The sequence below is a fragment of the Talpa occidentalis genome, unplaced genomic scaffold, assembly GCF_014898055.3.
Source record: "Talpa occidentalis isolate TD23 unplaced genomic scaffold, MPIMG_talOcc4v2.1 talOcc4.2, whole genome shotgun sequence".
Taxonomy (NCBI): Eukaryota; Metazoa; Chordata; class Mammalia; order Eulipotyphla; family Talpidae; genus Talpa; species Talpa occidentalis.
Genome location: NW_023602073.1, coordinates 34,468,889 through 34,494,251, shown reverse-complemented (window position 1 = coordinate 34,494,251; position 25,363 = coordinate 34,468,889). Strand labels below are relative to the sequence as shown.

Below are 25,363 nucleotides of genomic sequence, written 5' to 3'. Positions count from 1 at the left end.
AAGCGGGTAGAGCCAGCTCCCCGGATGCGGGTTGCCTGAATGCAGGTGGCTACAGATTCAAGTTCCTCCCTCTGCCACATCGCTGCCCTGGCCTCGTGCTTATAATATCACACACACCAGCTATTCTGCCCACTTCATCCTAGGCAGACCCCTGTCCCACAGCCTCAGTCCTGCCTCCCGGGGCATGGGGCCTGCTCACCTGGGTGGGGCTGAAGGCCCAGATCCACCACCTCACCCTTGGCCTCTCTCCTGTCCCTGTTCCCATGTGGTTGATTTTCCTGTGTCTTGTTCTCTGTGTCCATCACCTTTGTTTCCCCTTTGCCAATTAGTGTCCTTTGCCCACTAGAGGAGGGACGTGGACAGTAACCCCTGAGACCACACACAGCTGAAGTGAATGTCTGTGCCTCCAGCACCTCCCTCACCTGGGCCTGACACAGACTCTGGGCTGGATTCCCCTGAGCACTGGGCAGGCCTGGCTCCAGGGACTTCTGGCCTCCAGGCCTGAGTTGTCTCTTGAGGGTCCCAAGGTCTGTCCTTCTTCAGCCTCTTTCTGAAAGTCCCTGGGGTGGGTCACGGTATGGGGCTGCTCATCCTCTGTAGGAGGAACTGGGTAGGACACCCAGCATGCACATTTTATCTGTGAGTGCTCAGGGATTTTCTTGAATTTTTTTCATCATTTCCATTTTCCATTCTTTAAGACACTTGTATTTTTTTTTTTAAAGATTTATTTATGTAAGTACAGGGGTATAGGCCAGAGGTGTGTGAGGGTAAGAAAATTCACCAGAGACAGAGCAGGGAGCAGAACAGACAGACAGACAGAAAACACTGCTGAGGGGAGCAGCGGGCGAGACAGAAGTCTGCCGTGCCATGTGGGTATCACCCTGGCCGGCCAGGAATTGAACCCGGACTGCAGAGACTGCGGACAGCTTCACAGCACTGCACTCAACCTGCCATGCCACCGGGGAGGCCCTAGACACCTGTATTATTAACTACTTGGAATCTCCTAGTCCATAGACTCACTTTCTTGTAGGTCTTCTCTCTGCTTGTCATTTCTTTTCCATTTACGTTATTTAGTGGAAGTGAGACTTTAATATTTCAGTTCATCTGCCTGAAGCCAGCTCCAGCAAACTGTCCTGTCAGGGTCCCTGCAGGAAAAGACAGCATCTCCACTTGAGGGGATGAGGGGCTGGGGGAGTGAGGAGACACAGACACTTGATCAGGGTGCAGTGTCTCCTGCCTAGGGTCTCAGCAGTTCTTTATTTATACATCTTGAGCAAGCAAGCCTTGAGAGTACATAAGCAAGCGCTTTCAAGTAAAAAAAGGACTAACAACCCAGGCATTTTTTTTTAAAACCGGCCATGCCTGGAGCCAACCACAGCAGCCTGGGTGTCAGGGGTTCCTGAAGGATGGGGGAGCATTGGCACAGATGTGGAATGATGGGGAGGGGGAGTGAGGAGACACAGACACTTGATCAGGGTGCAGACATCATTCTGCTGAGGGTCTCAGCAGCCCTTTTATTTGTACATTTCAAGCAAACTGTGAGTTCATAAGCATATGCATTAAGGCAGGAAGATAACAACCATCACATCTTTCTCAAGAACAGCCCTCCTGCAGAGGCCATGACATTTATTATTCTTTGTTTTAAAGAAGGCACAGTTGCTAAACAAAAGTGTTCTTAGAGTAGTCATTTACCTTAAACAGTCACTTTATTGCTAACAAAAAGCTTATGTGACTGAAACCAACATTTCTATGTTTGCCATAGAGAATGATTAACTAAGGGCTAGGGGAAACAAAGGACAGGAAGTTATCTAGGGGAAGGAAGATGCATTGACTTTTCCCTAGCCCCAATCTCTCAATTAAGGGAGGAATTCTCCTAATCTAACACAAGAGTTTTTCTACCTATTACTCCTATACTTATCTCATCAGCCTGGTTTCCATATCTAACTTTAAGATCAAGGGAAAAATGGGCCTCCCCAGTGGCACAGCGGTTGAGCACTGGGTTGTGAAGCTGCCTGCAGCCTCTGCAGCACTGGTTTGATTCCCGCCTGCTCCCTGACCACCGGTGAGGATCCCACATGGCATGCAGACCTCTCCTGCTGCCCGCTGCCCCCCTCAGCAGTGTACTTCGGTCCTTCTGCCTGCTCTGCTCCCTGCTCTGGCTCTGGTGAATTCTCTCACCCTCCTGCGCTTCTGACTGTACCCAGTGCTTATATAAATAAATCTTAAAAAAAAAAAAATCAAGGGAAAATTCCTTTTTCTGTAAGATTGCTGATTATTGTTTTAAGGAACTAAAAACATTTTATCAGAGGCAGGGCCAGAGATGGTTATAGCTTTTGGTTCCCAGAATGGTTAATACGTGACATATCAGTAGTTGTAACATTGACTATTTCCAAGTGCATTATTTGTGCTGCCATGGTTATTAGTTAGACCAGTCACAAAATTGTTATTGACTTATTCTTTTAAAAAAAAAAAAAAAAGATTTATTTATACAAGCATTGGGTACAATCAGAAGTGTGGGAGGGTGAGAGAATTCACCAGAGCCAGACCAGGGAACAGAACAGGCAGACCGACGAAATACACTCCTGAGGGGAGCAGTGGGCATGGCAGGAGAGGTCTGCATGCCATGTGGGACCCTCACTGTTGGTAGGGGATCAACCGCTGTGCCACCAGGGGAAGCCCTATTGACTTATTCTTTAATGTATACTCTAACAGCTACCATACCAATTGTCACCTCCAGGGAAATCAGCCCTAAACAAACAGGAAGAATTTAGCAGGAGCTAGCTATGGCACTTCCTGGCTTATTAGGAATTTTCTTACACTTGGAGCAGGGCTTGTGTCTGCCACTCAGCTGCTATCTTTAACTTTAAATTAAAAGAATTTCCTTCTCCATTTAGTCCTTGCCTCAAAAGACCACATATTCATATCAGAGACTTGGCCAAGGGATGTTTACAGCTTTTTGTTCCCAGAAGTTTTTTCACTTGTTAATGGAAGGCCGAATGTTGCCTTTTGGCAGAGAATTACTAATTTTATAAAAAATGTAATGTTTGTATCATTCAGTGCCATTTGCCATCAAATTGGTTATTCAGTAATTGATCAAGCAGCATTTGCAATTTTACTTTTAAATGCATATTTTAATAATGGTAGAAACTACCCATAAACAAATGAGAAGAAACTAGCAGGAGTCAGCTAATGAGATTCCTGACTTTTCAGGAATCTGCCCCATGCCCAGACACTTGTCAGAGGACCTGAGTAGCATGGCTCCCAGCACAGCCAAACCGGCCTGGGGACCTTTGACCCCTTGCTGAGGTGATAATAGCCATTTCACTGAGTTCTAAATGTAAATACAATTACCACAAAAAATGTCCACTAACAATCATTTTATTTTCCACTGCCCAGTAATCATTCTGTTAATGCTAAAAAACAGCTAAACAACAAAAACTTATATGACTAAAACCTAATTCCTTTGTAACTGCTAAATTACTAATTAATCAAAATTTATAAAATTCCTAAATCTTAAACATTAACAAACATAATTGTGGAACCAAGCTTAGCCGAGGTTTCGCCATTTTGTATATCCTCCACCTTGCTATGTTAGTCCTTGTACAGCCGCATTCCGGAGATAGTTTCAGTAGTCACAACCCTCACTCCACTTGGTGACGAAAAAGCAGAACATACCAGTCGCCAATGAGGGCAGTCCTATCCATAAATGGGACAGCATCTCTAACCGTCCAATCAGTTTGAAACTGTAACTGCATGCGTCAAAATGCCTTTGTAGTAGCCAATGAGTAATTGCCAGCTTCTTTCAAAATTCGTGCCTGCTTGTGACCCTATTTAAGACCCCTGCTTCCTCTGTTTGGGGCTCTCACTATCTGCCACTGTGTAGGTAGGTGCCGTGAGCCCAGACTCAAGTCTGTAATAAACTCCCTCTTGTGTTTGCATCGGCTGTCTTTGGATTCTTGGAGGCTATGCTCGCCGAGTCTGCTGATCTTGGGCACAACAATAATCACCTTATATATTGGTAATTAAGTCCAATTACTGCTAAAATCAAAAAATGTCTTATTCCTATAACTAATCTATTCTAATTTAATAAAAGTAGTAAAAAAATTAAAAAACCCAAAGAATCCTGGTGCCACATAAGAATCCTGGTGCCACCCTTATCTAACCACAAGCTTCAAAAGGAAAAAAAAAGGGAAACTCCTTTTACTTTCTCAAGGCTATATTTTCACCTGTTACTTCCCCGATTATCTTGTCAACTAACTGCTGTTTCCAACTTTAACTGCTACCTCTAACTCAAAACTCCTCTCCAGATGGTCTCTGTCTTTAAAGACCACAATTCTACATCAAAGACTTGGCTGGGAATGTTTACAACCTTTAGTTCCCAAAAGATTTTAAGTGTAGCATATCACTTGTTACAATGAAACCAAATTCTGAATCACTGCCTTCAGGCAGAAGTTTATTCATCATTTGAGAATGTACTGTTTGCATCACGCAGTGCCACTGTTGTCCAATTAGTTATTTAGTATTTGGTCATATAGCATTTGCAGATTTACTTCTAAATGCATATTTTAACAATTGCCACATTCAATAGAAGCCACCCATAAACAAATGAGAAGAATCTAGCAGGAGTCAGCTAAGGAGATTCCTGACTTCAGGAATTTGCCCCATGCCTGGACCTTTGTGAGACGACATGAGTAGCATGGCCAGTGCCAGTTCATCTACTGATTTATTCATTTCTATGATCAAATCTCTAATTTTCAAGAACTCTCATTCTGAGCACATGAAATTTCACAAAATATTTTGTTCTTTTTTTTTTAGTAGTAGAAAATAACCAAATTTACCTATATATGCATAAGGAATCTACATTTAAATGAGTGTCTGAAATCCCTGCAGGAAAGGGGGGTGTGTCTCCTGAGCTAAGGAGTGAGTAGGGCCTGGGACCTCCAGGAGAGCGAAGGGGATCCCATGGCAAGGACAGGGTGGCTCATATGATGAAGACCAGATGTTCTACAATTATGTTTGCCCTGACATATAGGTAGATTTCTCGGATACAAAACTAATTTCTAGTAATAACCCCATTTTGGGGTAAGACCACCAATTTTCATACTAGGTAGTTATAAAGTAGTAAACGTTTCTTAACATGAACCGCTGATAAAGCTCAGATGGAAATAATTCACATGCCAAAGTGGCCTGTCTTGGGGACACCTTTCTGAACATCTTGGGGATGCCTGTACTTCAGAGCATAATAAATGAGGGGAAGAGCAGGTGAGCATGAGGATGGGGCCAGGAAGGACCAGGAGGTAGATTAAGCTACAGGCCTCCTCAATTTGGCTGAGTCCTGGGGCAGGTCGTGGTGGGATGCTGAGGGAAGAGCAGACAGGCTGGTTCTATGGGACCAGAAAACATGTGTCAGGGGCGAAAGTGACAGATGTGGGAAGAGATAAAATCTGTTTTCCTTATACTTAATTTGTTTTTAATAATTTTTTTTTTTTACATCTCTTCATACCATTGATAATAGTGGTCCAACCTGTTAGCACTCCTGCTTCTCTGCTTTCACAATAAATACGCTCCTCTCTCCCAGCACAGGGCTTAGGTGGGGTTTACACGTGTCCTTGTTACCTTTACTCAGTGACCATCTCTCATGACAGTGCAAGCTCCACATCTCCTGGGTCCTCTCTCTACTCCCCATTGTATCTGCAGGGGAGGCAGCTTGGGGAGGCAGGAGCCAGCCAGAGAGAGAGATGCTGGGAAGTGAAGAGGAGGCAAAGGCAGAGAACACTTGGGAGATGCTCCCTGGTTCACTGAGAAAAGCTTTTCTCAAAGTGTGGTCTGTGGAGCCCTTGAAGTCACCCAGAACCTTTCATGGGATCCATGACATAAAACTGTTTTCAAAACATCACTTAGACGCCATTTGTCTTATCACTCTTTTGGTATTTGCTGAGGTAAAATTTAGTAAGAGTGGCGCTTATAATACCACTGCAGAAGTAGTAATTCTTCATCAGCACTTACCTTCAGAAATAAAAATGAAAGCCAGTTTCACTTGAAAATGTACTGGAAAAAGTATTAAAAGTTATCTTCATTATTACATCATCCTCAACTACACATTTTAAAATATGTGGTGTGCTGGGCTGGAAGGACACACAGAGCACTTGTGTGGCTTTCCCAAGCACTGTGTGCTGAGGAAAATATTTGTATGAGATGAATTAGAATCTTTTTGTTTGTGAGCAATACCAATCTTACCTGAAGGGATGAATGACAAAAACTAAGGTGATATAAATTGGGTTGATTAGCAGACACTTTCCTCAAAATGAATGAATGTTTCTTTTTATTTTATTTTATTTTTTTTAAAGAGGCATGTATTTTTTATTTGTTTGTTTGTTTGTTTGTTTTGTTTATACAAGCACTGGGTACAGTCAGAAGCGCGGGAGGGTGAGAGAATTCACCAGAGCCAGAGCGGGGAGCAGAGCAGGTAGAAGGGCCGAAGTACACTGCTGAGGGGAGCAGCAGGCAGCAGAAGAGGTCTGCGCGCCATGTGGGACCCTCCTCTGGTGGCCAGGGACTAGCCGGGGATCGAACCGGCACCGCAGAGGCCGCAGGGAGCTTCGCAACCCAGCGCTCAACCGCTGCGCCACCGGGGAGGCCCGAATGAATGTTTCTTGAAGAAAATCAACAATTGGCAAATGACAGTAATTTTGTGTGATAGATACAATATAAGCTCTCAGAGAAATCCAGAATTATGAAAAATTGAGTGCATCACTACTTGTCAATTTACAGTACGAGTTTTTCTTTTGAAATTTGGAATTAAAAAATAAAACATTTTTTGATAATTTGACTCTAGTTTAATCAGCACTAAAGATTTATGTAACTTAGTGAAACAATGCATCACCTTAAAAAAAAAAAAGCCATACCAGAGGACTATGGAAATGTAAGAGAATGTAAGGAAATATTCTGTGATGTTATTTCAGGTTTCACTCTCAAAATAACCTTTGAGAAACTACCACCTATACAGTTTTAATTTAGTATCAATATTCACAATTATCTGAAAATACTTCTATTTTCTTCATTCCTCCAGGCTGCTGCCTCTCCCAGCCCAAATCCACTCCCCCCTAAGGTGGGGAAGGGAATTTGGAGCCTCCCCTGTCTGTGGATGTCACACTGTTACAGCATCATGTCTCCCTCTCAAAGGCTCTGTGGGGTGGTGCAGCCTTGATGACCCCACACTCACCCCCATTCTCTCTCCCCATTTCCTGGGGGGTGTCCAGGGAAGATAATAGTATCATGGCTGCACCAGTTACAAAGTCTCCAAGGACCCTCCTGAACTCATTCTCCCCAGGACCCTGGATGGAGTGTGGTGCCCCTAACCCTCCTGCTGCTGCTCTGGGGGCCCCTGGCCCTAATGGAGACCCCGGAGGGTGAGTGCGTGTCCAGCTGGACACTGTTGCTCCAGGAGGGAGGAGCCAGGAGCCCCCTGCGGGTGCAGGACCCCAGGAAAGGCTCATCTCCTCCCCAACCTCTTGTACCCCTTCAAGCCCCTTGTGTTCTGGCTCCTTCTGTCCCTCCCGCCTCCCCTGAGTGCTCTGGCCCCCCTGAGTCTGGGCCGGTCCCCTGCCGCAGGTTCCAACTCCCTGAGGATTTTCCACACCGCGATGTCCCGGCCCGGCCTTGGGGAGCCCCACTACCTGGCCGTGGGCTACGTGGACGACACGCAGTTCGGGCGGTTCGACAGCGACTCTCCAGGCCAGAGTGTGGAGCTGTGGGCGCCCTGGGCGGGGCAGGTGGGGCAGGAGGACCTGGATGAGGAGACTCAGAGGCAAAGATACAACGCACAGTGGTTCGAAACTCTCCTGAGGGACCTGCGTGGCCGCTACAACCAGAGCGAGGATGGTGAGCTTCGCGGAGGGGTGCCAGGGTCAGGTCACACCCCCATTCCCACCATAAGGCCGGGGTGTCCCGAGTCTCAGGGTCCACTGACCCCTCGAGGCTGGTGGATCTGCCAGGCCCCTCCCCCGGGAAGAGACTCTCCTGTCTGCCCTTTCATTTTCAGTTTAGGGTTATTCAGGGTGAGAGGGCGGGGTGACTTCATGGTGACCTCTGCGCTGACCACTGCGGGTGGGGTCTCAGGGTCTCACACTCTCCAGAAAATGTGTGGCTGTGAAGTGGGGCCCCACGGGAACCTCCTCGGCGGGTATGAGAAGTTCGCCTACGACGGCGCGGATTTCATCTCCCTGAGCAAGGACCTGCGCTCCTGGACCCCCGCGGACTCGGGGGCTCAGATCACCCAGCGCGCGTGGGAGGCGGCGGGCAGGGCCAAGCAAGTCAGGGACAGTGTGCAGAGCAGGTGCTTCCCATGGCTCCTCAGACTCCTGGAGATGGGGAAGGAGGTGCTGCAGCGCACAGGTAACAGGGGCCACAAGGCCTCAGACCCCACTCCCTCCTAGAGCACTACAGAGAAAATGGAATAATGGGCAGAACAGCAGCTGCTTTCTGGGCAGAGAGGGAGAGTCCCCTGGGTTTCATGTTCTGTGCTAGAGAGAGACTCGCCCAGAAGACACTACTTTTCTGGACAGTTAAGGAATCCAGTCTCTCCTGAGGGAGGGGAGGCCATCCTGAAATAACTCTCCCTGGATCCTTTTGACCCAGCAGCCATCCTGGGAACCATGAGTGTTTCTTTCAAGGCCTTGTTTTTGATCTAAGAACATTTTTGGGTCCGACTTCTGCCTTTCTGTGTCATTCACCCTCCAACCAGGTCAGGAGCAAAAGTCTGTGTTCTCCTTAGAGACCTGTATGTTCCTACCCTGGGCTCTCACCTGTTTATCCCAGATTCTCCAGACTAGGCTGGTTTCTGGGTTTTGTGCTTCTTCCCTCCAAACCAATTGTCATGTTCCTTCTGAGGAGGGTGGTCAGTGAGGCTACTTTAGTGTCCAGGAAAGAAAAGCCCAAAATGTGAGTTTTTTGACCCTTCCCAGATCCCCCAAAGGCACAAGTGACCCTCCATCTCACCTCTGACCATGAGGTCACCCTGAAGTGCTGGGCCCTGGGCTTCTACCCTGCGGACATCACCCTCTCCTGGCAGCGAGATGGGGAGAACCTGACTCAAGACACAGAGCTGGTGGAGACCAGGCCTGGGGGTGATGGAAACTTCCAGAAGTGGGCAGCTGTGGTGGTGCCTCCTGGAGAGGAGCAGAGATACACATGCCATGTGCAGCATGAGGGGTTGGAGGAGCTCCAAGTCCTGAGATGGGGTGAGGAGGGGGTCATGGGCACTCAGCTTCTGTTCAGAGGAATCAGGAGCCCTTCTGGAGAACTTCAGAGGGGCAGGATGAGGCCTGGGGCTCAGCCTCCTCTTCCCTTCCCTCCCAGTGCCCCCTCCTCAGTCCTTCAACCCCAACGTGGCCATCATTGCTGGCCCAGTCCTTGGAGCTGTGCTCACTGGAGCTGCGGTGGCTGCAGCTGTGATGTGGAGGAAGAAGCGCTCAGGTAGGGAAGGGAGTGGGGGATCTTGTCCACTGGGGACTTTCATGTCCCAGGGAGAACTTGCCCTGCCTGGTTAATGGGAAGTACCATCCACACACGTGTGTTGCCCAGAGGGCATTTGGCCAAGTTCCCCCCTCACCTCCTTTCTTCATTTTTCCCAGTCCTGACCTGGGTCTTTACTCACAGTGGTCTAGGATTAGAAGATTCCTTTAGAACTTCTGACCTGACTGCTCCCTGGTCTCACATGATGCTTCTTCCCACAGGTGAAGAAGGAAGAAGCTACACTCTGGCTCCAGGTAAGTGTGGATCAGGGGTTTGATCCCTGAGCCCCTGGGGACAGTGTAGATGAAGCCCATGGGGTAGTCACTCTCATCAATCCCTCCTGTGGTCTCATCTCTGACCAAGTTTTGTTGTGTTCTCGCCCAGGCAGCCACAGTCCCAGCACTTTTAAGTGTATCTCATAGGTGAGACCCTGGAAGACTGCAGTGGGGCTGGGGGTTGAGGCAGAGATTCTGGGACTAGGTGATGGGGATGCTTTCAGGAGGACATCTTGAGAATGCAGTGGACCATTGATAATGTTAACACTCAGGTAGTTCACCTGAATTTCTTCATGATTATTTTCTTTCAAAGTGTGAGACAGCCTTGTGTTGGCCTGAGTGTTACAGGATTTCTTTTTGCCCACATTTTCTGGCTTTATGTTCCCATAGTTTAAACCACATCACACCTGCAAGAATGGCCCATAACCAAAAGACCAGAAACTCAAGTGCTGGCAAGGATGTGGAAAAAAGGGGACAGTCCTGCATTGTGTTTGGATATAGACTGAGCCAGCCCTTATGGAAACAGTATTGAGGTTTCTTAAAAGAGTGAATGTGGGCCTCCCGGGTGGCGCAGCGGCTCAGCGCTGGGTTGCGAAGCTGCCCCCAGCCTCTGACCACCGGTTCGATCCCTGGCTGCTCCCTGGCTACCGGAAGAGGGTCCCGCATGGCGCGCAGGCCTCTCCTGCCACCCGCTGCTCCCCTCAGCAGTGTACTTCATCACTCTGCCTGCTCTGCTCCCCGCTCTGGCTCTGGTGAATTCTCTCACCCTCCCGCGCTTCTGACTGTACCCAGTGCTTGTATGAATAAATAAATATTTTTTTTTAAAAAAAGATACAATTACCATTCATTTATAAAAAAAAAAAAAAAAGAGTGAATGTGTTTCTGCCATTGGACCCAGCAATTCTACTCTCCTGTGAAGAGACCTGCACTCCCGTCACCACTGCAGCACTATTTACAGTAGCCAAGCTATGGGAACAACCTAAATGCCCCAGACAGGTAACAAATAAAGAAGAAGCTGGGATTACATGTATACATGTATGTGCATGTACAGGTGATGTATGTCCCTGTGTAATGAAGTAGCATCCACGGTCAGAAAACATAACTCATGCCACTGTGGCAACATGGATGGAAGAGGGAAAAGTCAAAAGGAAAAAGAGAAATACTTATATCTGAATGTAGAGAAAGCAAACAAAGGGCCAGATTAAGCCAAACTTGAAAACTAACCCTTGACCCCCATCAGGCTGCGCCTATAGCTGACCAGGGCTGCAGACCAGCCCAGGCTTCCTGGCCCAGCAGCGCTGGATGATGGACAGACCCTCTCTAGTTTGACATCAAACTCATTTGATGACAAAGCCTGACTGCTGCTGACTGAGTGCCCCATTTTGTCTTGTTGCACCTGCACCACCACTGGGTCCCCAGCCTCTGCCGTTTGCTGGGTCTGAGATGGATCTTGTACTTGATGCTGCAGATTATGACTTTTTTTATAACACTTATATATCCCCCACATGGCCAGAAGCTGATATCTTCCAACAAATTGTTTTTCTCCTGATAGTAAGAAATTTTGATGCTTTTATCCTTTATTTTTCCTTTGCAACACTGAGTTATTATTTATCTATAATTCCCTAATGAAACATCCACAAATTTTTTAAGTTTTTTTTTTTTAATTTTTGTTTAGAATAACTGGGGTGAAGGCCAGTGGTGTAGGGCAGAGGCATGAGAGGATTCTCCAGAGACAGAGTGGGGAGCAGAATAGGTAGATATACTGAAATGCATTGCTAATGGGAGTAGTGGGCAAGATGAGGAGGTCTGCTGCACCATGTGGGTCAGCTCCCTGGCCTGGGACCCACTCAGGCTGTTGCAGTGGACCTTCTCAGTGGTAGTGCTATAGTTAACCCTTAGGCAACCAGAGAAGCCCAACACCCACAATTTTTAAAGAATCAAATCTCACAAGAAATTGTTTACTGTTACATCATTACCATGGATTAAGTATTCTCACCATTTCATTGTTCCCGCTGGAGCTGAGAGGATACAGCAAATTATAAGACAACATATGAGAGTTTTCGAATGATTGGATTCAACTCATTATTAGTGAATGGTCCACAAGCTGGCTTATTTAGGTTGTACATCTTGTTCAATATCTGGACAGTTTCCATTCATGATGGTGATTTTTGTATCTTCAATTCTTAAGGACATTTATTAATGGCTCAACTCACCATACACACCTTCACCTCTTCTTCATTCAAAAATTCTTCCTCCTTTGAAGGGAAAGGACCACTATTATGTGAAGAAGGGGACAGAAGAATAGCACAGCAGCCAGCAGGAAATGGTGAAAATGAATAGTTTTTCGATGGAGAGGTTACAAAGGCTGAGATTATTGCCCATTTATTAAATATTTTTAATGAGGGAAAATAATCTATAATCAGCCAGGAGACATAGCAATGGTAGCACTTGAATCTCCACATTGAGGGCCCTGCTGAGGGATGGTCATGCTGAGAGACCAAGAGAAACCAACCTCTTGCGTAAATACCAAGTGTGACCTAAGAGGTGACTGTGTCTTTCAGGCCAGTGAATCTGTAACTTATATTGTCTCATCAATAATTTTTAAGGGTCTCCCTGGTGTTGCAGGTGGTTGAGCACAGCGCTGTGAAGCTGTCCGCAGCCTCTGCAGTGCCTATTTGATCCCCACCGGCCTCGGAGCAACCCACATGGTGAGCAGACCTCTTCTGTCTCACCGGCTGCTCCCCTCAGCAGTGTATTTCGTCAGTCTGCCTTTTCTGTTCCCCTCTCTGTCTTTGGTGAATCCTCTCACTCTCTCATGCATCTGGCCTGTACCCCAATTCTTGTATAAATAAAATAAATCTTTAAAAAAAATAATAATAATATTTTTTAAAAAGGTGGAGGGAAAGTAAATGATTGAGGGGACCTTTTGTTTTAACCCACCACATTCATTAAGAAAAACTCATTGTGCTTAATAGCACCAAGGCTCAGCACCCTAACACGGAAACATAAATACAGGATTCAGGTGGTGCCTGGTGTCAGGAGTGAGCTCCGTGTTCCATACTGGTCTGGCAATGACTGCTTGTAGTACTTTGTTCACAGGGAAGCCTCAGTATGAGAGCAGTTCTGTTATAATCTAGTAGTGACTGCAAATGACCCACTTCATAGCAGGTGTGATGACACTGTCATTTCCCTACACAGAGGAAACTTATTCTCTAGCGATATTGTCAAATATTACATTTTACTGATGAATAAATAAACTGGAATTTATAAAAAAATATCCATACTACCATGATTCAGTCCAGATGTGATATTATTTAACCAAAGATTCTGATGGTTTTTATTTTTAAAAGCATTATGTAATAAGCGTAGAATTATGTGAATATAAGTGAATTTAGAAAGGGAAACTTGATGGCCAAGTAGTATGTTTGGCTGCTGGATTTTTAACTAAACTGTGCTTTTGCTATGTTTCAAAGTGAAAAACCTATCCTTTTCTATAAAAGGAAATAATTGACAAATATTTAGGCTTGTCACTGAAGTTTGGTTTGGATTTCATAATCTTTTCTCTGAGTAAGATGTGTTATCAATGGACCTTTTTGGACAGAGTGATGTGGTGCAACTTCTCTTTAGAAGCCTCAGTCTGGCTGCTGTACAGAATCAAGAGGTGAAGGTGAGAGGTGAGAAGATAAATGTAGGAAACTAGGACAGATTCTAGGATGGAAAATTTGGTAGCTTTATGGGGTGTGATCAGGAAAATAATAGGAAGTCGTTGGAGCTAGCTATATTTAGAGACGGACTTTACAGCATTTCCTAATGTAACATCTGGGGTGTGAGATAGAGGGGTCAGGATGCGACCCAACATTTCAGACTGTGAAGTAGAGATATGAAGGGCCTGTCACTATTCCTGGATGGATTTCTCACTCATTTGATACAAATTTACAACAGAAATCTTCAAGTAAAATTTACTAAAGGCATTAATAGATACATGTGAATGTGTGTATGTTTGTATATAATAGTATAGTGTGTGACACTGACTCCAGATCCCTGTGGCTTACCCAGCTCTTTCCTGCCCCGAGTGGTGGGACATGAGGGTTTGTTGGTGGGGCTACCCCAGTGGGCATAGCCAGAGACCTGCAGCCTGCCAGAGCAGGTGGGAGCAGGAATCTGAAAGCACTGGCAGCAGCGGTGGTGGTTTCCTGCCCTGGCACCTGCGTGTGCAGTTGGGAGCTGGTGGGCACAGCTCTAGAAGTGGTGGCAGAGGGGGGTTTCCTGCCAGGGGGCAGGCAGTCTTCAGAGGGCCCCTCCCCCAGAGCAAGCCAGGGTTAAACAAAGAAGACCCTAGGGCTTAGGGTCCCCTCCCCTGTCCCCCAGAGGAGCTGCTTCTGGGCAGCACCAAGGCTGCCCTGCAGTAGGTGCCACAGGACAGCTTCGCTGAGGCCACCTCACTGGGCTAGGCATGAGAGCTTGGGACACAGCTGGGTTTGAATGGAACCCTACCTGCTCTGGCAGGCTGCAGGAGGCCACTGCTTGAGGACAGGGCCCAGTCCTCCCTGACAGCTGTGTCCACTGCAACCTGCAGCGGGAGTGGCAGTGGGTGACAGTATGTGGGGGCACTTTACCACCAGCCACCGTCAGTGTCTTTGACAAAGGCGGCAGCCAATCTGGAAGCAGAGGCGCTCTCTCTCCCCCCCACACCACCCCAGGGCATGTTGCCCACTGGGGTACAGCAGCAAGGTCACCTTTGAGACCTGTCATTGCTGCTGACTGGCTGGCACCACCTCCTGGTGCTGTTGCCTCCTTCTTGTCCCGCCCAGTGTTCAGACTGTGGCTGTGCCTGCTGGGGTGTCTCCTCAGAGGTGAACACCTCCTGGGAGCACCTCCTGCTGCCACTGTGAGTTGGATCCTGGCCCAGTGCTTATGGCTGTGCCACCAGCTCCAGGCCCTCCCTGACAGGACTGTACCACCTTGCACGGCAGCCTTAATTTGGGGCTATTGAATGCTATGGACACTATCTGCGGTGAACAGCTGCCACTGAGGCCTTTGAAACTCTTTATTTCCCTGCTCTCCTGTTTGTTAAAGAAACCTCATTGCTGTTCCCTGAGCCTGAGTGGTTGCAACTGAGCACACGGGTGAGAACCATAGACAGTGCCCTGTGTGCTACCTTAGCTCTGTCCTTCTGAGAGGGGGCCAGGGAGGAAGGGCCCATACCTAGTACAGGAATCTGCACACACACAGGCTGCACACACACGCTACATGACTCATGATCTATCTTCTTTGAACTAAAGCTCTTGTTTGACACTGAGATTCCCGCCCTGCTGATGCCCCAAAGAGGAAGAGGCTGGACACTGATTCCCTCAGATGTACCAGGGTCAGGATAACCGGGAGGCTGACGACAAGTTCTGGGGCTGAACAGGACGGACACTGGGAGTGTCAGCTGTGACGGGCTGTTCTGATGGGCTGTTTGCTCAGAACATGAAGGTTTCTCAGAGCAGAGAGCACCGGGAGGACACACAGGAGAGAAACGTGTGGAGAAGCCGCCTTGCTTCTTGGCTTTGCACTTGAACTGGGAACTTAGAGACGTAGAAGGAGACGCCTGGAAGACACCATGATGGCCTGAGTTGGATCCCTAGCCAGGTAGCTGACCCCCGTGGCGCGGCAGACCTCTCCTGTCGTGCCTGGTGCTCCCCTCAGCAGTGTATTTCAGTAGATCTGCCTGTTCCGTTCCCCACTTTGTCTCTGATGAATCCTCTCACCATTGCAACCCCCACCACCTCTGGCCTTCACCCCAGCTCTTCTGCACATAAGTAAATATATCTTAAAAAAGTGTTTGTTTTCATAAATCCAATAAAGTTCTGTTTCCCCTTTTCTTTAATAGATAATTGGAAATACGGGTATTTTACCAAGGCTTTGTCTGGAATGTTGTGTTTTCAGAAACCAGACTGATCTCAGAGCCTACAAGGAAACAATAACCTGGCACTTGTTTTAGGGGTACAAAAGGTCTGTCATGAGTGTAAAGAATAACCCCTTGTGAGGCCCAGAAACCCCAGATGTCTTGGGAACCTCAAGAGAGGGTTCCTGGAAGATCTAGGTACTGCAGGCCAAATCTGATGGTGAGACCTTGGTGTGGTCCTGAGCCCTGACTCCTGGCTTTCAGAAGCTCTTAGTCTGAGGGTTCTTATAAGTTCCAACAAAGCAAAATTAAAAGGTCTGCATAATAATTTCTGTTCCTGTTGAATTCATGCAAACTGACTGTGATGGTGTAGTGTCTGGGTGAGGCCGGGACCTGATAACAGTCTGGAGGCTGAACATGCTGGATACCAGGAACAATAACTGTGACAGGCTGTTCTGACAGCTCTTTGCTGTGACTGTCTGTGTGTAACTGATTATAACAAGGCCAGCTGGAGATGAGACGGGCCCTTCAGGGTGCGATGCCCCCCATTCTCTCAGATCAATGGCCAGTGATCTGAAAAGTGAAAGTGCCTGTAGATTCCATTCCTGGCTCTGCTTGTGGCTTTCTGGTGGTGATGGTGAAGGGTCCATGCAGGAGGCCTGAATGCAAAAGCCCACCACGAAGCCCACCTGAGGGCAGGAATGCGGAAGCTGCCTGGAGGATTCAGACAATGAGGCTCCCCCCTCCCCCTATGGGTCTCTTCTCAGACAAAGAACCTCTACTTGCCCCATGAATCTTTTCATGCCCTACAAAGTTCTTCCCACCTTATGAACCCAATTTCCCACCTGACCTCTCCTCACTCTATAAAAGCCTGCCTCCCCCTGACAATGTGCGCGGCTTTACTGACCCCCACCTTGGGTCCGTGAAGCTCTCCCGGGCGCACAACAAATTTTCCCCATCTTTGAGAAACTTAGCCTGGCTCTTCTTTACCGCGCTGAACCTTGCAATATGATTTAAGCCATCATGAATTTATGACACTTGTGTGACCAAACAAATGGTGTATTCTGGAGACTATTCCAGGTGCACCTGACAAGAATATGTATTCAGCTTTTTGGAGTGTAGCGCCCTGTGAATATTTATTCAGCCCACATGGTCTAATTCCTCACTTAAAGCTATAGTTTCCCTGAGTTCTGTCAGGTGATGTGTCCTTGATGAAAGTGGGGTCTTGAATTTCTTTACCACCATTGTGTTGCTGCTGATATCTGTTTTCAGATCTGTTAATAGTTGCCTTATATATTTTGCTGCTCCTTTGTTTTGTGCATGTGTATTGATGAGTGTTATGTCTTCCTGATGTAGGATTCCTTAATCAGATGATGGTCATCCCTGTCTCTTGTTACCTTTTTTAGCTGGAAATTTATTTTATGTTATAGAGCAGCCCCTGCAATTTTGGGGATGCCCCTATTAAATTGTGTTTTTTCCCAAGAACTTTTCAATCCTGTTGGTTATCTTAGCTCCAATGGGTCTCCTGGAGAGGCATAGAGTTGGGTTTTATTTTTTGGTACAATCAGGCACTGTGCCTTTTTGTTTAGTAAGTTCAATTCATTTACAAAAAGGTGATTAAATGATGAGCTACTATTGCCATTTTGTCTTTAGTCAAAGCCAGCCCAGAAATGTGTGGTATCTGGAGCAGGTGGTGAGGGCTCCAGGGTCACTGCCACCTTGGTCCCCTGGTCAGTTTGCAGGATGGTGTCGGGTGGGAGGCCCAGACATTAGCCAGGTGGCTGGGGTTCAGACCTGGGCACTAACATAGCCCCCCAGTCTCCATGTCCTTGTTTCTGAAAGGGAATGGGGGAGGGGTGTCAGGACAGTATCACTTCCCAATTCACAGAGTGCTGGGGAGGAATCTCTGAGGTCACACAGAAAGTAACTGCTGAGGTCACGTAGTCGGCCTTCCATCAGCTCCCTGAGCCACTTCTGTTCCTGTGCCCACATGTGGTTTTCAAGACCCAGCTCCCATGTCCCCTTCCTGCAGAGGAAGTAACCTCCCTGGCTCTACCCTTGGCCCCCTCTGAGGCAGCTACTGCAGCCCTTCTCTCCTCACACACCCCAGGCTGCAGGGCCTCCAGGGTGGGGTAATGTGGTTCTCTGTGACCTTAACACCCAGTGGAGTATGTTCCTGGGCACCAGTATGTGTTGGGCTAGGGGACCCCAAATGCCCAACTGCAGGTCTGAAGGGCAGAGTCACCTGGGATGTGTTTAGAGAGAAGTTCCCCAGTCTGTCCCCAGAGGCAGAGAGTGGGCTCTTGGCTGCCCAGAGCTGGGGAGGGAAAGGTAGGGGTGGTGCCCATGGGCCCAGGCCCAGGAAACAAGGTTGTTGTGGTGACGGAGATGTTCACAAGATAGAGTACATGATGGTTGCCCTGTTTTGTGCTTACCAAAAGGACATGAGAGGTTGAGCCGTCAACAAGTGACTCGATGGTCATAAGTTATATCTCAAATTCCTTTAGAAACATATTTAAAAATGTGTCTGCAAGTTATCCTGTGTCTGTCCTCCACTGTATCCTCATCGAGGGCTTGTGGGGCAGGAAACTGCCTCAGCCCATGAGGAGCTGAGCACAGAAGGCTTCACTGCACAGATGCTCTCAAGGAGCTTCCTGTGCGTGGTCCTGAGTCACGTGATGAGATGCTGACGTCACGCTGTTTCTGTGATGGAAGAGACTTTTAGGGGCCTTGAGTGGGAGGCAGCTTATTTTTCATGTGGGCAGAATGGAAATAATTTGTTTCAAGAAGGTGGATTGTGTTGGTTTTCAATTTTCCACCAATTCTGTGATACACAAGAGAGTAGACACTTCCCCCTGTGAGTGTGTCTGACTTGCTGGCTCTTCCTCGTGAGGAGAATAAAGCAGAAGGAACGCGCCACGTCAGAGTCAGGCTCACAGGGGCTGAGACTTCCCGCCCCGGTTCCCCTCCTGGTCCCTCTCTGGGGTGACTCCCTGCACACGGTGGACCCTCAGCTAAGGGGACGCCCACAGGACAAGGACCTGAGGGTTTTCTCCAGGAGCCACATGCAGGAGCTCTGAGGCAGGTCCTTTCACGCTGATCACGGCCATTCAGAGCCGCCAACATCTCGTCCCATCGCTGCCTCGTGGGACCCAGAGCTGGAGCTTCTGAGTGAGGCCCCTCTTCATGCCTCCCCCTCAGAGACTGTGCCAGATGCCAGATCTTTGTATTAGGTGGAAAGTATGAAATGATTTGGTATAAACCATTCAAAAATTAAGCGATAAAGTGATCAGTGGCTGTTTTCTCGCAAGAAACACCAGAGACCAGAGTAGCTCATGTCACAGTCAAGTCTTGATAGTAATGAGCTGTCAGATTGTAACAGGGTGGTCCCCAGGAAAGGGGGAGGTTCCAGGTTCCCTGCCCCACCCAAGGAAGGGTGGAGCTGAGCAGGAAGAGGAGAAGCTGCAGAAGAGACTGAGGAAGGAAGCAGGATGGAGCCAGGAGACCTGGAGGAGGCACATGGAGCCTAGAGACACGTGAAGAAACTGTGCTTGTCTTTTGGTCGTGGACTGGGTGACACAGATGTGGGTGACACCCGTGGGGAGGTGACAATGGCAGCTTTTATCTTGATGTTGATTTTGCTCTTTTCCTTCCGGGCTTGTCCAGTTGTTTGTGACCCTTTTCTGTGGGTCCCCACTGGAAGATGCTTTAGACTTATAGCAGGCTTTGGGGCCTTGTTCTGGGCCAATCCCATTTGGATGGAGTTTTACCCACGAGGGGATGGGTAACTTTGGGTGCTTCATTTAAAAACTAGACTCTTTGCCTTACCTGTATTGTTTCCTAGCTTTATTAAAGTTCTTTCCCATTAAAGTCTCATGTGTTTTGTGTTGATGCGGCGGATGGCAGAACCCATGTAGAATAGGCAGGTTTGCGGGGTTTGGGCTGCCCCTCTCCCTGTCCTATAACAAGATGAGAATTCCACATCCCCTGAAGTGTCCTTCAAAATAAACGTGATTTTAAAAAAATTATTTCTACTGTTTTCAGATTCCACTTAATTTTGCTGTTCATTTATTTTTCACACTGTCTCCAGAGCAGTGTCTGCAGGGTCACAGCACAGAGGGGCTGTCAGCAGCCTGGAGCTGTGAGCGGGGCTGACTCTGCCCTGCCTGCAGGGAGTGGGGCCCTGGAGCCCCAGAATCAGCCCCCAGGGCTGGTCCTCCAGGGCAGCACAGGCCTTGCTCTGCCCTCATCTTGGCTCCCTGAATCTCCCTGACACCCCAGCATTCGGGAGCTGAGTGGGGATGTTCTGGATAAGGAGGGGGACTCCCCTTAACCATCTATCTCCCCCATCTCTTTGCCATCCCCCGCATCAAGACAAAATATGTAAGACCTTTAATGGAAAGGATCTTAACTACAATTAGTGTACAGCAAAGAAAAAGGAAAGAATAAAGTTTCCAAATCAAGCACCAAAGTCACCATCCCCTTGTGGGTAAATGTTCAGCCAAACAGGGTTGGCCCAAGCAGGGCCTGAAAGCCTGTCACAGTCTAAAGCACCTCCCGGCAGGACCCATAGAAAAGGGTGGGCGGGGCTGACAAGACTGGAAGGAAAAGAGCAAAATCAAGATGAAAGCTGCCATTGTCACCTCCACATGGATTTCTCACCCACGTCTGTTTCACCTAGTTCCAAATGTTACAGAGCAGCCCCGATATAAAACAGGTTGCCTGGCTGTGGGTCCTCACCTGTGCGCTTAAAAGGGACTTATTAATACTCCACTGCAGGCACACACAAAAGGTTAATAAAAGGTTTATTTACAAGGGAAAGGGAATTGAGGAAATGTACAACTCAGGGAGAAAATAGGGAAATAAAGTCTTTAATCCTACCCGATCCGCCGACCTGGAAACCCAAAGGCACTCTCAGAGCTGGCTGAGCTGCGAGCTGGCGGAGAGCCAAGATGGGGGAGCTCCAAAGCCCACATGTCTGGTTTTATACCAAACCTGGCTGCTTAACCCCACCCTCAGATTCCTTTGGGGTGGTGATGGGATTTGGAGTTCCCAGTGTCTTTTGGCTTTGGTCTGGAGTGGGGGTGGAGTCCACAAAGCCTGTATGGAATTAGCTTTAGGACATCACTTTCCCCCTAAACAAAAGGACAAGAAGCAAGTGCAGCTTCTTCATGTGTCTCTCTGCTCCACGTGCCTCTTCCAGGTCTCCTTCTGGCTCCATCCTGCTTCCTTCCTTCCTCAGCCTCCTTCCAGCTTCCTCTCCCTGCTCAGCTCCACCCTCCTTGGGTTGGGCAGGAACCCAGATCCTCCCCTGGGGGCCCCCTGTTATAGTCTTCTCCTTCAGCAGCATGTGTGTGTGTGTGTGTGTGTGTGCGTGTGTGTGCCCCAGATGTGCGCAGTTCCCTGGGCAGTTACAGGCCAGCACTGCTGCATCCCCCAGGGGAGACAGATGCTCCCGGCCCCGCAGTGAGAGTCCATGTCACCCACACCGACCTTCCCCCTTCCCCCCAAAGCGTCCCCTATGCTGCCCCTTCTCTGCTGGGTCCTCTCTGGCTCCCCACTGCACCCCTTTCCACCTCTGTCCCCTAAGCCCCCATTTCCATCCTCTGCTCTCTTTCCAGGAGTCTCCCCATCTTCCTAGCCAGTGCCCTGGGGGCTCTCCTAGGCCCCTCCCCTCCTCCAAAGGATGGAGAATGTCAGGTGATTCCCAGGAGGAGGGGCTTTCGTCCTTGGAAGCAGAGGCAGAAACAAATTACAGGGACCCTGGAATCTAAGTTTCCATCCCAAGGGGGGACACAGGCGACCTATATATTTGGGGATTTGCCCAGAACCTAGCAACCAGTTGTTATGTCCTGGAGACCACTGGAGATTAAAAATGAGGACACTTAAACTGACACAGACTTGGGCGCCCCCTTGTGTGCAGATCCCTGTCCTGCCGCTGGGGGCCCAGGGAGCCTGGGGAGGGCCTGGCTGAGCAGGAGAAAGGGCGGCTCTGGGCTCCTGTGCTCAGCCCTGTGGCCACACGGGGGCGCTGCCGCGCTGCTCCGGATTTGGTGGAGCCGCCAGGACGGGGCGGGGGCTGAGGTGGGCAGAGTTGGGGGTCCTGGAGGGCGGCTTCCTGGGGTGAGATGCTCTGTGAGGAGTCAGAGCAGCAGGGCTCAGAGGAGAGGAGAGTCCGGAACCAGCCCTGGGTGTGAGGTTTCCAGCTTTTCTCCCCAGGACCCCTCTCTCCAGTCCCTGGATAACAAAACCTGAGGAAATAGGAAAGTAGCTCATTTTTTCCTTCTAGAACCTATTTAGTATTGAGGACATTAAAAAATAACATTTAAAGATTACTGTTAAATTTACAGAAAAGTTGCAAAGCTAGTGCAGTTCTTGTTTATCCCACACCATTTCCACTTGGTTAACATCTTACATGACTAAAGTTGTTACTGTTTTTTTACAGCTAATGAAGCAATGTTGACACAACCACCAAACTCCATGCTTAATTTCGTTAGTTTTTCCTCATGTCCATTTTATGTTCCAGAATCCCATCTAGTTTGCCTCATTCAGTTCCAACCAGGTCTCCTTGATGTGCCTCTGGCTGAACGTTTCTCTGACTTTCCTTGTTTTTATATAACATTGACTGTGGGGAGGAGTGATGTTTGGGAGAGGTGCTGGGGTCATAGTTGGGGTTCCTGGATCACCTCTGAGAAAAGTTTCACCAGATTCCCCCTTTCACATACACAGTGCGTTTCCCCACAAGACAGAGACTTTTAGTCTCTGCAAAAGAGAAGGTTATTATATTTTTTAAAAAGTGGGGGGAGGGAGAAGGAGCTGCTTGCGCAGACACCAGCAGGCAGGAAGAGCTGCCCCTGGAGAGGGCGGCTGTGAGGAGAAGCCTGCAGGCCCCAGGCAGAGCCTTGGGAGCAGAGCTGAGTCTTTCCTGGGGCAGAAAGGGCACTGATGAAGTGCTCCTGTTGGGAGGGCTCCTTCCTTTCTGCAATTGTCATTGTCATTAAATTAGTTACTTCTGGGTAAATACCTAGGAGTGGAATTGCTGGATCATATGGAAGCTCTATGTTTAGTAGGTCCAGAAATCTCCACACAGCTCTCCATAGTGTTGGACCAGTTTGCACTCTCACCAACAGTGCAGGAGAGTTCCATTTACTCCACAACCTCACCAACATTTGTTGTTGCTAGTTTTTTTAATATGTGCCATTCTCACTGGTGTAAGATGGTATCTCATGGTAGTTTTGATTTGCATTTCCCTGCACCCCTATGTTTATAGCAGCACTGTTTACAATAGCTAAGCTTTGGAAACAGCCCAAATGCCCAAAAATAGATGACTGGATCAAGAAGATGTGGTACATATATACAATGGAATATTACTCAGCATTCAAAAAGATAAACACATGCAATTTGCAGCAACATGGATGGCGCTGGAAGGGATCATGCTCAGTGAAATAAGCCAGAAAGAAAAAGAAAAATACCGGATGGTCTCACTCATAGCAGGAATCTAGAAAACTTAAATAAGGGACCAGGAAAATGAATAACTATAAGAAAGTGAAAATCAAAATCAACAAAAAACTATGAACCAGAGACACTTTTTTGGGGGTGGGGGCTGGGAGGGGAGGGATTGGGGTCAGAATGGGGCATTTGCAATTGTATGGGGGAATATAAAAATAAAATTTATTATTTAAAAAAAAAAACACTCGGAAGCTTTCATACACCCTGATATTGTACAGAACAAAGACTATACTAGAGCATCTTTTATAAGGATTGCAGACACTGACAATCTGCTTGTTATTTTTTGTTTTTTATTATTTTTTTTTTTAGAGGCATGTTTTATTTATTTATTTGTTTGTTTCTTTGTTTGTTTTGTTTATACATGCACTGGGTACAGTCAGAAGCGCGGGAGGGTGAGAGAATTCACCAGAGCCAGAGCGGGGAGCAGAGCAGGCAGAAGGACTAAATACACTGCTGAGGGGAGCAGCGGGCGGCAGGAGAGGTCTGCGCACCATGTGGGAAGCTCCTCCAGTGGCCGGGGAGCAGCCGGGGATCGAACCGGCGCTGCAGAGGCCGCAGGCAGCTTCGCAACCCAGCGCTCAACCGCTGCGCCACCGGGGAGGCCCTGCTTGTTATTTTTTAATATGATATATGTATATAGTTAAAAATAAAATTCAAGCAGTACAAAGACTGTAAAAAAAATAAAAATAAAAATATCTACACAGCCAAAAAAAAAAAAAATTAGTTACTTCTTTGGTGACTGTTCATTTGTAAGGACGGGTGATTCTCTGCAATGGCTCCATCCCCACAATCCCACCTCTGGTCTGCACCTCTGGGTCCTTTCCAGAGCAGTTGGTGCTGCCTGGAGAAGCTGCCCGAAGCATCGTTCCTTTCTATACCGGGTTTAATTACTATGTTAATCACCTCTACCCCCACCTCCACTTTCTGGTCTTGTGACCCCTCCATCCTCAATTTTCTACTCTTAGCCTCTATCAAGGAGCACTGCTCAGGAATATTGTCCCTCAACTTAGTGCTTTTTTTTTTTTTTCCTTTGACTTGTACTATGGCTTGGGAAAGCAGACCACAGAGATGCAGGCCACTGTCCACTCAACACGTCAGTCACGTCAGTCACCACGCAGTCACGCCCCCCTGACTGATCACTGAGGGTGTTAACCTTCAACACCAGGCTAGGGTAGAGTCTCCCAGCTTTCTTCCTGCCAAGCTTGTTTTTGTTTCATTTCTTTAGCTACTGTTGTCTTTTGAAATTAGTCACTATGGGCAGCTCACATTTATGGGTGTTCTGCTATAAACATTTACATGCATGTAGGGTTTTATGCAAATATAAGTTTGAAATTAGGTAACTAGTGGGTAACTAGTGGGTCAGGAATCACCGGGCTGTATAATCAGGTTTTTTTGGTTTTCAAAGAAACTGTCTAATATCTTCCACAGTGACAATCCGTTTTGCATTCCTCCAGCGGTGATGAGGCTCCTGTTGTTCACACCATGGGCAGTACCTGGTGTTGTACAGGGTTTGCGTTTTCAGCCTCTCCTCGGTGTGATGGCGTCACTGTTGTTCTTTTTGTCTTTCCCTAGTGCCCTGTGATGCTGAGCATCTGTTTATGTTCTTCCTTGTCGTCTGTGTCTCTTCTTGGTGAAATGTCTGTTAAGGCCTTTTGTCCATATTTTTACTGAGAAACCATTGATTTACTCCACTGTTTGTGTCTTTTTTTAAATTGGGTTATTTCTTTCTGATACTGAATTTTAAGGGCTATTTTGTAAATTCTAGATCTAGTCCTTTCTCAGATTCATGATTTGCAATGTTTTCTCCCACTTTGTGTCCTGAACTCCAGTGGTGACAGGAAAACAAACACTGTTGTCTAGACAGAAGCATGGATATAGTGTTTTGAGAAGAAATATGATAAATTGTGAACTAGTTTTGAGCAGATACTACTTGATTGGGGAAGGGGAATGACTTATCTTTGTGAATCCTTGAGTGTGATTTAAATGTTCTTGCATGCACTAGAAGTAACGTTTTCAAAAGTAAATTATGCTAGGGCCTCCCCTGGTGGCGCAGGTGGTTGAGCGCAGCACTGTGAAGCTGTCCTCAGCTTCTGCAGTGCTGGTTAGATCCTGGCCAGCTGGTAAGGGTCCCACATGGTGCAGTAGACCTCTCCTGCCTCGCCCACTGCTCCCCTCAGCA

The 25,363-nt window shown here is 47.7% G+C and overlaps 1 protein-coding gene across 2 annotated transcripts; it reads left to right on the top strand.

The window, feature by feature from the left end:
• Positions 1–7,069: 7,069 nt before the first annotated feature.
• On the top strand, positions 7,070–16,659 carry LOC119251199 (patr class I histocompatibility antigen, A-108 alpha chain-like). Of its 2 annotated transcripts, none has more exons than XM_037518622.2 (7): positions 7,070–7,409; positions 7,612–7,881; positions 8,119–8,394; positions 8,964–9,239; positions 9,358–9,474; positions 9,735–9,767; positions 15,071–16,659. In XM_037518622.2, the coding sequence occupies exons 1-7, from the start codon at positions 7,394–7,396 to the stop codon at positions 15,079–15,081; spliced, it is 999 nt and encodes a 332-aa protein (XP_037374519.1). In that variant the 5' UTR covers positions 7,070–7,393; the 3' UTR covers positions 15,082–16,659. The 2 variants fall into 2 exon arrangements, with proteins under 2 accessions (XP_037374519.1, XP_054554495.1); XM_054698520.1 differs by lacking the exon at positions 15,071–16,659 and adding an exon at positions 10,179–10,545.
• The last annotated feature ends 8,704 nt before the right edge of the window (positions 16,660–25,363 follow it).

What these genes read in the sequence shown, in the direction of transcription:
- LOC119251199 (XM_037518622.2), top strand. An exon ending in GGAGGTGCTGCAGCGCACAG is followed by an intron (nt 8,395 to 8,963) that starts GTAACAGGGGCC and finishes GACCCTTCCCAG; the next exon opens with ATCCCCCAAAGGCACAAGTG. An exon ending in GTGGAGGAAGAAGCGCTCAG is followed by an intron (nt 9,475 to 9,734) that starts GTAGGGAAGGGA and finishes TTCTTCCCACAG; the next exon opens with GTGAAGAAGGAAGAAGCTAC.